At 42.3% G+C, this 11806-nt stretch overlaps 1 protein-coding gene across 3 annotated transcripts in view; it reads left to right on the top strand.

Moving 5' to 3' along the window:
- TGFBR3 (transforming growth factor, beta receptor III) overlaps positions 1 to 11806 on the top strand; it is a 173802-nt gene that overhangs the window by 139487 nt on the left and 22509 nt on the right. For all 3 annotated transcript variants that reach the window (XM_014550038.1, XM_005878957.2, XM_014550039.1), the window contains 5 exons: positions 1895 to 2220; positions 2614 to 2766; positions 4992 to 5132; positions 5299 to 5457; positions 9748 to 10047. In XM_014550038.1, the coding sequence (XP_014405524.1) occupies positions 1895 to 2220; positions 2614 to 2766; positions 4992 to 5132; positions 5299 to 5457; positions 9748 to 10047 (1079 nt within the window). The remainder of the gene's footprint in view (positions 1 to 1894; positions 2221 to 2613; positions 2767 to 4991; positions 5133 to 5298; positions 5458 to 9747; positions 10048 to 11806) is intronic.

Raw genomic sequence — 11806 nt, 5'->3', positions numbered from 1 at the left:
AAGAAAGGCCCCCCCCCCCCGTCCCCCCCTTCCCAGTTAGCCACCATTCTTACCTCTAGCAGAGGTTAGTTTTGCCTGTCCTTGGCCCACAAGGTATGGAATCATGCAATATGTGCTTTCTCTGATCCAAATTACATCTCTGAAGTTCATCCACACGGCTGTGGATGGTGCCCTGGGAAGAGCACTGTTCTTGGTAGGTGAGAACTAACACCTGTGACCTACCACAGTAGTTTATTATTTTCTTACTTTGTTGTGTTGAGTTGTGTGAAGACATGTACATTATTTATATGCCCTCCTGCTGATGGTATCTGGGTTGGTTCCAGTTTGGGGCTATTGTGAATAGTACTGCTGGGAATATTCTTGCACATGCCTTAGGTCAGTGATGGCGAACCTTTTGAGCTCGGCATGTCAGCATTTTGGAAAACCCTAACTTAACTCTGGTGCCGTGTCACATATAGAAATTTTTTGATATTTGCAACCATAGTAAAACAAAGACTTATATTTTTGATATTTATTTTATATATTTAAATGCCATTTAACAAAGAAAAATCAACCAAAAAAATGAGTTCGAGTGTCACCTCTGACACGCGTGTCATAGGTTTACCATCACTGCCCTAGGAGCTGTGTCTGTAAAGATATTGCTATGACATATGTCTGCTGTTTTGCTGCCTATGGAGTCTTGTAGGATTTTTATGGTTTCCTGTCTTAAATTTAAGTCCTTTAGCCATTTTGAGGTTTTTTTTGTGTGTGTGTATGGTGTAAGTTGGTGATCTAGTTTCATTTTTTTGCATGTATCTGACCAAACTTCCCAGCACCTTTTATTGAAGAGACTGTCTTGACTCCATTATATGCTCTTGTCTCCTTTGTCAAATATTAATTGAGCATAATAGCTTGGGTTGATTTCTGGGTTCTCTGTTCTGTTCCATTGGTCTATATGTCTGTTCTTGTGCTAGTACCAGGCAGTTTTGAGAACCGTGGCTTGGTAATACAGCTTGATATCTGGTATTGTGATCCCTCCAACTTTGTTCTTCTTTCTCAGGATTGCTGTGGCTATTCGGGGTCTTTTTTTATTCCAGATGAATTTTTGGAGAGTTTGTTCTAGATCTTTGAAATATGTCATTGGTATTTTAATGGGGATTGCATTGAATCTGTAGATTGCTTTGGGTAGTATGGACATTTTAATGATGTTGATTCTACCAATCCATGAACATGGTGTGTTCTTCCATTTGTTTATGTCTTCCTCTATCTCTTTTTTCAATGTCCTGTAGTTTTCCGAGTACAGGTCTTTTACCTCCTTCGTTAAGTTTACTCCTAGGTATCTTAATTTTTTGTGTGCAATGGTAAATGGGATTGTTTTTTTCGTTTCTCTTTCTGTGAGTTCATTATTGGTGGATAAAAAGGCCATAGATTTCTGAGTGTTAATTTTGTATCCTGATACATTGCTGAATTCATTTATTAGGTCTAGTAGTTTTTTTATGGAGTCTTTGGGGTTTTCCAGAGGGTCTGATTTTTCATTGGTCTTGGGTGCAGCCTGGGCAAAGGGATTTTTTTTTTTTAACATTTCCAAAGTGGTTTTAATGTGCAACCAATTTTAGAACCACTTGATCTCATTAATCATTAAATCTCTTAATTTTAAAACTTGGGGAACTGAGGCACAGAGAAATAAGCCACTGGCCCAAAGCCACTTAGTGAGTTCGAAAGAACCGCAGGACTAAAATTCAGGCTTCCAGACTACTCATCTCCTTCATACATTATTTGTTAAGTGTAGTTTTACACACTCCATGCTAATTCTTCCTGTTCTTGCCTTTAATGATGATTGTGCCCTGGCATCAAACACTGATTGTGCCCCGGCATCAGACACTGATGATGTTTTGCTTTCTTCTGTCACCACCAGAGGAGATGAGAGATGAAGAGGTCCACACCATCCCTCCCGAGTTACGGATCCTGCTGGACCCTGGAAACCTGGACAACCCACCCATCCGGGGAGGGAGAGGCCAGAGTGGAGGTTTCCCCTTTCCTTTCCTGGACATCCCCAGGAAAGGCCAGAAGGAAGGGGGAGAAGATGGGCTCCCGCAGCCAAAGGACCCTGTCATCCCCGGCTTACGGCTGTTTCCTGGTCCCAGAGAGCCTGAGGAGGTGCAGGGCAGCATGGATGTTGCCCTGTCAGTCAAATGTGACAATGAAAAGATGACCGTGGCTGTAGAAAAAGATTCTTTTCAGGTCAGTGCAGTTCCTTAAAGGAGGGAAGAGAAGGCCACTTCCCCCCGCATCTCGCCCCAGTACGTGTTAGTTCTTTCTCTCCAGCTCTTTCACTTCGGGACTCCAGAGGCTCCATACTGTTTTCTCAGTTGGACGGGCTCACTTCCCCTCGGCTGCGATTCTCACCCGGTTTCTGTTGTTCTCAGTAAGGGGGGGTTCCAGATCCTTGTGTGTCAATATTTTGCTATTGGGTTTCCAAGGCCAACAAACACAATCCCGTTTGAGAGGCGGTTGGTAGGGGGCGGGGGACGCAGGCCTCCAGCAACCTTTACTTGGAAGACCAGGCAAACTGTGAACTGTGTGCTGCAGAACTGCCTGTGGGCCCCCTTTATGTTTTGGTGGTTGTTGTTTCAGTCCAACAGCTACTCGGGCATGGAGCTCACCCTGTTGGATCCTAACTGCAAGGCCAAGATGAATGGCACCCACTTCATTTTGGAGTCTCCCCTGAATGGCTGCGGGACTCGGCACCGGCGGTCCGCCCCGGATGGCGTGGTTTACTTCAACTCCGTGAGTGTCCTCCAGGGCGAAGCCTGGCCCTTGGCCAGAGCTTGCAGGGTGTTACCTTAAAACTAGTCGTAAAATTTCTGTGAAAATGAGGAGGGGCATATACCCCAGGCCCGAACCAAGCCAAGTGTCAGTTCTCAACAGAATGAGATGTACTTCGACCCTGGACATTTTTGTTTCATTTGCTTTATTGGTGAATCTGTGGGAGTTGGGAGGCCCTGTTTTCTTGGTTGGAGCATTGGTGATCATCTCTTCCATATCCTGGTGAAAAGGGGTTTGCTGGCAAGGTAATTATGACCCATCTCTCTAGCTAAGCTGCAGGATCAAAGGCCTGGTCCTTAGGATGAAATCCAAGCCCTTGGGCTATGAGTGAGCACATCTACACACTGAGCCAACCAGACCCCGTCCTCTCTGGTCTCATTTGAGTCCTGCCCAGAGTTCTCCCTCCCCCATGAACAAAAGAGCCAAAAGAGAGAAATCCAGAACAGGCTATTAAGAAATTATTACTTAGTCTCTCTCTCTGCCTCTAAGAAAGATCTAGATGGAAGAAAATCTCATTTCTGAAGTTTCCCGGAGGGAGGTTTTCCAGATCCCCCAGTGATAATCCATTGCAAGCCTTTCTGAAATTGCTCTCATCAGTGCATCTAAAGCCTTTCAGATTAAACCTATTCTTGCAGAGATGACCCTAGGCAGTAAATATTAAAAGACTTTGACACATGATGTCTCAAAAGAACTTTACTTTTGATGGTAAAATAAGGCTCAAAGATCCTTATGTCCAGCTTTGACATGGTGTGTGTGTTCTTGGCGCCTATTCCAGCTTTGGCTTGGGACAGGGAGGGAGGGGCTGCTCATTCCCCTTCATTCCACTGCTGATGGATAGACACGCTTGACCCACCTAGAGAATAGACTGGCGATCAGGTACTCCAGTCACTGTGGCTCATGTGGGCACCGACTCTCCTTGTGAGCCCAAGTTTATCAAGCTTCAGACGAGCTTAGAATGTTTGAGCGGGACAGAACCCTAAGATGCCATCATTCAACTTCCTCATTTCACAGGTGGGAAATTGAACTCCAGGGAGTTAAGAGACTTGCTTAGGTTTGAGAACCTAGTTAACAACAGAGCCAGGACTGAATCTAGCTTCCTGAGCTCTCGTGCACTCATCTTTCCTCAACACCGGGCTAGCCCAGCTGATCCCCCTTTGTTATTGGAATAATTTATGAACCTTTGACCTCTGTGATGAACACCCTCCTGCCAATTCCAACACTAATTTTTGTTGCATTTATCTATTTTTTTCCAGATATAATGAATGTCACATTACTGATATACTGTACTTAATTTTGGAATTTAAAACTTGTGTGTAAATTAACACCAATAAGAGGCTATGATAATCTGTTTGTTAAATAAAAACTTAAAAAAGGGTCATTTGCCTCAGAAGAGAAAGGTGTATCATGAGCCCTTGAAAACCCTTTCTTCTTATATGTATGTAGTGTGGTGGTGATTATGATGATGAGATGATGATTCTAGAGTAAGCAGTATCCTAGGTGCTTGCTTTAATTGCATCAATACTTTGTTTTGAGGACCTGGTAAAGAACAGAGAGGTGGTTTTCCTACATTCTCTTCCTGTTCTATTGCCTTCAGTGAATATTTTAGCTATTTGTTCCAATTATGATTATAGTAGTTGTCAAACTTACTATATATTTTTGTTTTGGAACATATTCATAATCTAAGCATGTAAAGCAAAAAATAAAGTAAGTAAAACAAAAGGACAGCATGACTGTCCTACATATGCAGAGAAATTATTTATGGAGTCATGGTCCTTAGGTGAATTTTTTCATCTTACCCACAGCTAACCTAGGAATAATCATTTCAGTCAGTGCCATGGAATAAAACATAATGTACTTTTGTGCATCTCTACACCACAGAGAAATATATTAGGAAGAAAGTGGTGGTGGTGGTGGTGGGGGAATAGAGGAGTACGAGAGAAAAAATGAGGAGAGAATGGCTCAGTAGTAAACATTAAGTCATTTGCTTCTAACTCAAACCAAACTTTTTACAAATCCTGATTGATACAAATAACAAGAGCTCCCTGCATTAGCCAGCTCTTACTATTTCTTAGGTGTGTGTGTGTGTGTGTGTGTGTGTGTGTGTGGTTTTCACGCATGCACGTGAAAACCAAGTGTATGTGATTTGGTGTTTTTATGACGTTCTCTGTGGTATCTTTGCCTTTTAGATTGTGATACAGGTTCCGTCCCCTGGGGGTAGTAGTGGTTGGCCAGATGGTTATGAAGATTTGGAGTCTGGTGATAATGGATTTCCAGGCGATATGGATGACGGAGATACTTCCCACTTCAGCAGACCTGAAATTGTGGTGGTATGTGTTTGTTTGTATTAGGTCGTATGTGGAAGATGTTGTCTTTAGGAACTCTTGGGACGGGCGGGGGGGGTTAGATATTAAAGTCCAAAGCTCATAAAGCTACAGGGCATTTATCCTTTATCCTTCCTTTGACTGATTGTCCTCTGTCTTGTTTTTCCCCCAGTTTAACTGCAGCCTGCGGCATGTGGGGAATCCCAGGAGTTTCCAGGACTCGCCCAACAGAAACATCACCTTCAACATGGAGCTGTACAACACTGACCTCTTTCTGGTGCCCTCCCAGGGCGTCTTCTCGGTGGCAGAGAATGGACACATCTATGTTGAGGTGAGATTGCAACATTAGCCTTGGCCTTCAGGTTAGTGCGCAGCTGTAGTAGCTCCTGGGGTGTGAGCTCAATTGCCCTGCTCTTCCTTACAGCCCTTGACCAGCTCTGGGTGAAAATGCTTCCAGCTTGATTTCTGACCAAAGCAGAAAATTTCAGGACTTGCTACATTATCCTAAATGGAGAGTGTTCTATAGATGAATGTTTTAAAAGTGTTGTCAGTGTGAATTCTAATAAAGCCTGTTCTTGCTTAGCATATTTGGAACAGTAGCTCAGTAGTGGCAGTAGCAGAGTTAACCATGAAATGTTTCAAACCACCTCGCATATTATCTTTTAAACTGCACACAAGTTAGTGAAATGCTGTGTGCTACTATATCTCATGAAGATTGTCTTTTTTTCCTAGATCATTGTTTAGATGTATCTATACTTTTATTAAAACTATTTCCTATACAATGATAATGATCATGCACAGCATAAGTCTGTGGAATGGCTACAAAAATATTAGGTAGTGGTAGTAATAATGAAATAACAACAGCTAACACTTACTGTGGATTTATTTTGTGCCAAACTCAGTTATAAATATTGTAATAAACTATTCTTCAAAGCAATCCCCTGGGACAGAACTATTAATATCCCCATTTTGTGGATGAGGACATCGAGGCAAAACTTATCTAAGGTCACACAGGTAGTACCTCTTAGAGTTCAGAGTCAGGACTCACCCCAGAGCCCACACTATTATCCACTGGATGCTACTATCATGTATTCTCAAGTGCCATTTGAAAGGAGAGAAAATGTAACGTATTAGCAGTGCAAATATCCAAGTTCTCAGGTCGGATTCTAGAGAAGATAACTTTCCTTATGGCCCCAGGATGTCTGCTGGTCTTACAGAGGAGTCACCCTCTGATGAGCTAGTTCTGGTGCTAAGCTGCAAGCCAGTGCTCTGCTTCATGGTGGGGGGGAGTGAGAAGCGTACCGGTCAAATGGGATTCTTCTATATATTACAGTAACTGCAGTGCACATAATTTCTATTTTAGAAAGACAAATAACTCTCGTATTTGTACTGATTCTGGGACGGAGCCTGCTGACTCTAGACATTTTCCTGGATCTCTTCTCTTTTTTAATTCCCTGTTTTAAGAGGTATTCTCTTTCTTTGGGTACACCTTCTCTCTCCACTGGGGAAAATATACTGCTTTCTGCATGCTGTTCCTAATCATAGATCTCTTCTAATCCAAGATCGCTGTTCCCGTCTTGCTTTTCTGGCTGCGCGGTCCATGTGTGCCGTTGGTCCGTGACTCCCTGTTGTGCTATAGATTTTAGAGGCTCTGCTTAACTGCAGTTTGTTTTCCAAATGTGCGCCTGGCTTTGCTAATTTATGGCTCAGCTGCTTTATGCTAATCTGTGGCCAATCTTCCTCGTGTATCCAACCCTGGGTGTTTGGTTTTTCTCCCTTTCCCTCCAGTGTGGGCCTACTTAAGATATGGGTTTATTTGTTTTTTGTTCATATTTTCCCCGCTTATATCTTGTCATATATCATCTATGTTTTTCACAATTAAGTTCTGTCAAAGACATTGTCAAGTGATGAAAAAGAAATGAGCCAAATCTTTTTGCTACCATTTTAAATATCAAGTACGTTGAGGAGAATTTGGGCAGGGGGAAAATGCTATATGCTATTTTATTTTAAAGTTGTTTTAGACCACCTAAACATGAGAGAGGATCTGTAAATATTTTGCTAAACAGGGTAGCAGTTATGCATATTCTTTGTTTCCCAGTTTGGATTTCACTGCTAATAAGAAAATTTTAAAAAAATATTTTTCTCTAGAATTTTTTTTTCTTAGGCTAAATAAAACTTAGTCATAGTCTTGCCTAAAGAACTATTTCCAAGTGTTTTTTTTTTTTTCTCCTGGCCATCCTTATCATATCCCCTCTCAGAATCCTCTATTTACTCTAGATCATACTCCCTTCTTTTAATCCAAGAATTGATCAGTTTTTCCATCTGGGTTTTGGTCATCTTGAGTGATATTTGGTCACATAATGGAAACTTTTCTTTTGGTTCATTTGAGTTGGTGAATTAAAAAAATTGTAAATAACCCCCAAATATAAATCTTGAGTAATGCCACTAATAATAGCTGGTGTTCCTGGAGTAGCCGGGACCTGTGTTGTTTGCATGTCGTTTTGACTTTACACATCCTCACAATGACCGGATCTAGTAGGTAGTCCCCCTCAGTCTCTAGGGAAGGAAACTGAGGCTCAGAGCTCACGTTCATGAGCAGCGGCGCACGCGATTTCCTGGGGTTTGTCTCACTCCAAAGCCCACAGCCCTCCCATACTCATTTTCAGTCCATTTTAGAGTAAAAGACTTATTAATAACCTTTTTCCTCCAAAATGACTTTTTGGGATACCTTAGACCAGCGGTTCTCAACCTGTGGGTCGCGACCCCTTTGGCAGTCGAACGACCCTTTCACAGGGGTCGCCTAAGGCCATCCTGCATATCAGATATTTACATTACGATTCATAACAGTAGCAACATTACAGTTATGAAGTAGCAATGAAAATGATTTTATGGTTGGGTCACAACATGAGGAACTGTATTTAAAGGGCCAGAAGGTTGAGAACCACTGCCTTAGACATTCTGCCATTTCATATTTCTTTGAGATTAGAGAAAAGATTTACATTTCTTCTATCACACAGTTTTGCACTGTGGGTCCTAAGTTCATGTTAAAGGAGACTTTTTTAGTTTAAAAGGGGTATGTGTAATTTGCTATCTTTTCAAGATAAAATATTTTTCAGGAATATTACAAAAATAACAACATGACTATTTACAGACTATCAAACACTACTTGCTAGAAATATTTCCTACAAAGTGTTCTCCCAAGGCCACTTCTTGGGCCTGGTTGAATTGACCGTGTAGCTACAGTGAAATAGGAAAGAGAAAAGGGACTTGTGATCAGAATATTTGGGCTTAAACTTTGGTTATACCCAGTATTTGCTAGATATGGTCTTGCTAAGCCATCTATTCTATATGCTCAGTTTTTCCTCGGTTTATAAAGTGGAGAAGAACATGTTTATCTCATCAGATTGTTCTGAGGGATTAAGCTTTAAGGCACAACAGAGTGACATAATCGTAATCATCTCCATTGTTGAGTGTCTTGTAGTTAACCACGAAGGGATCTTGCAAAATAGCGCTGTGGACTGAGAGCCCCATGCAGTGTCAGGGACTTCCCCTGGGTTTCTCAGAATGGAAAGTGTGTTTACATCTCCATGCCTTTTGAAACGATTCTGGAGCTATTGGCCTATGGTTAAGGCCTCACTTTATTTCTAAAGTGTTTAAGTTTATTTTGATTCTAAGTTTAGTCAAGGAATGAAGCGTAGAGGGGAGAGGCAGCTCGCACGGCCATCCGTGTATCACCAAATGGAGAATCCAGTCTGGTGCAGGGATTTTAGCTGAGTTCAGGATAGTTGAGGTTTGAATTCTGTTTACACTGGGCCAAACATTACTTCCTGTTTCTAAAGAAAAGAACCTTAACAAGGTTTGGACATAGCCCATAGAATGTTTTGAAAGAGGGAAGTGTAAATGAGTCGGAAACGTTTCCAGATTAGATTTCCCTTAAAACACCGTTGGGCTTAAAGAGTGAAGGGAGAGTACTTGGCAAGGCCTGGTTTGGACCTGTGAGCAGCTGGGACACTTTGCCAGGCCCGTGATCGCCACCAGATTGCACCGTAGCTGGCATCCAGCCACAGGGCCAGCTCTGCCTGTTCTATGAAGCAGGACTCTAAATGAATCGGTAGCTTTCCCTGCCATGGTTTAGGCCCACTCTGACTTGTGCAGTTTAGAAGTCCAGTACTCCCTGCCTAGGTTAAGTAGATTCTGCCTCTCTATTTTTTGAGCAATTTTTAAAAAAGAGCTTGCCTTACAAATGCACTGTTATGACATCAGGAGCTTTGCCTGTTGGTGTTTTATTTATTTTGGAAAATCCACTTTGCTTTTATTTTTATCTCCCAAAGGACTTATGGGAGGCTGAAGAGATTTAGTCATTTTGTACTGGAATCTTCCAGGCTGGCGTTGGAACTAAATAATTCACTGTCACCATCCATATCAAGTTTCAATAGAAAATATCTCTTTCTTCAAAGAATGTATATGTTACTTTTATCATTAGAAAGAAGACTATAGATGGATGTTATGGGAATAAAGAAATGTCTCTTATCAGAAGGACTGAGTTGGTGTGTTCCCCTTGTGCCGAAAGTAAAAATGAGATGCTAACTTGTTTCTGTGTTGATCTCGCTGTTCTCTGTAGGTGTCTGTTACTAAGGCTGACCAGGAACTGGGATTTGCCATCCAAACGTGCTTTATCTCTCCAAATTCAAACCCCGATCGGATGTCTGATTACACCATCATTGAGAACATTTGTCCCAAAGATGATTCTGTGAAATTCTACAATCCCAAGAGAGTGCACTTTCCCGTCCCGCACGCCGAGATAGATAAGAAGCGGTTCAGCTTTGTTTTCAAGCCCGTCTTCAACACCTCACTGCTCTTTCTGCAGTGTGAGCTCACGTTGTGTACCAAGAAGGAAAAGGACCCCCAGAAGTTACCCAAGGTTAGTGGGCCTTCATCCACGTGTACTGTTACTTTGACATTTTTAGGTGAGTCAGTGTGACTTACCAGAGGCGTTTAACCACGGGTTATCCCAGGTGGCGGTTTTCGGTTTGGGAACTGCCCTATCAAAGTACAGTGGGGCCTTGACTTACGAGTGTCCCGACTAACGAGTTTTTCGAGATACGAGCCGTCTCTCGGCCGATTTTTTGCTTTGAGTTGCGAGCTAAAATTCGGGTTACGAGCCAGCTTCAGATACCCCACCACTAGTTGGCGCAGCGAACGTCACAGTGAACGCCACAACATCAGCCCAGCATCACGTGTCTCACTCCTTCACTTTTTGATTTGACATACGAGTAATTTGAGTTACGAGCTCTGTCACGGAGCGAATTAAACTCTTAAGTCAAGGCCCCACTATAATAAAGTCCGTGTGAGCCGGGAACTGTGAGTTTTCTGGAGTCTTAGAGAATAAATCCTGGCAGTATGATTTTTTTTTCCATGCATGCTAAGTAATAGTATTTTATGGATGATAAATCAAGACTGTTTTCCATGGAGGGAGAGGTCTGGCTTTATCTTTGCTATTCAGTTAGTGTGCGGTGCCAAAAGTGCCGAGAGCCGAAAGGACAAGTTCAGTGTGAGGATTGATTTTTCCAGGTCCCACTGAGACTTGTATTGCGATTGTTTTTTGACCTTCTCTGTGTGAGTTATAAGGTTGACTTGTCTCAGGAGGACTTCTAAGGGAAAGTAACAAATATTTAAATTTTTCTTGGTCCCATATCAGTTCATCATGTTTACTTCGTACCACTCCCCATATTGAACCAGTACATTTTGTACAGAAATCAGAACCCTTTGAGCTTGCTGGAATGGCTACTGGGGGAGGAGGGGGGGGAGAAGAAGGGAGTCAGCAAGTTAATTACCTCATAAAGTTGACCTTGCGCATGGAGGGTGTCTTCTGCCACGGTTTCGTTTCTGTGATCTGCCGTAATTATGGATAATTTCACGTGCGCATTTATTCTGTGGATATTTTACACAGCGTAAGCTTAATTCTCATCCTTTTGTAGTCACATATAAATCCATGTCTAGAAGTCTAATAATTGAGCTGTGACATTAATAATGCATTGTAGGTATGGAATTCTCTCACTGCATATGTTGTAAGAAATAGGTGTAGAGGTAGGAGGAAAAATTATCAATATCAGATAGATTATCATTGATCTGAATCCTTTGCACTATCATATTCCCCGGGGCATCCACTTAATATCAAATAATATTTTGTAGTGCATATGAAAATACAGCCAATTTGATCATAATCATTAGGGAGTTCCTACATATAAGGTGATGTAGACCGTGTTCTTTAGGTTGATCTGGGAAACATTGATGCCTTAGCCTTGTAGCATTCACCTTCCAATGGCCAGCAAGGTTGGGCCGTGGTGGGCAGTGGTAGAGAGCCACGGGGAACTGAATGCTTGACTATGAGACCCCGCTGTTTCCTGCAGGCAGTGGAGGACTTTTAGGAGTAAGGGATCTAGTAGGGAGGCCTGGCAGTTACTGGGTGTTTATTGATGGCTTTGGCTGTTCCCTTGCACTGAGCCTAAACTGTAGAGGCCCAGCTTCATAGTGTGTTCATCTGTGAAAATTAGTCCTAATATTTTCTTCCCAACATTCTAAGGAGAACTGTAAGTCCCCGTGGATGACATGGGGTGTTACCCAAAACCTAAAGTCGCTATTTATACCTGAGGTAAGATACAGTGGAAAGAGCAGGGGGA

Source organism: Myotis brandtii, unplaced genomic scaffold, assembly GCF_000412655.1.
Source record: "Myotis brandtii unplaced genomic scaffold, ASM41265v1 scaffold58, whole genome shotgun sequence".
Lineage (NCBI taxonomy): Eukaryota > Metazoa > Chordata > Mammalia > Chiroptera > Vespertilionidae > Myotis > Myotis brandtii.
This window is presented reverse-complemented; position numbering and strand designations above follow the sequence as displayed.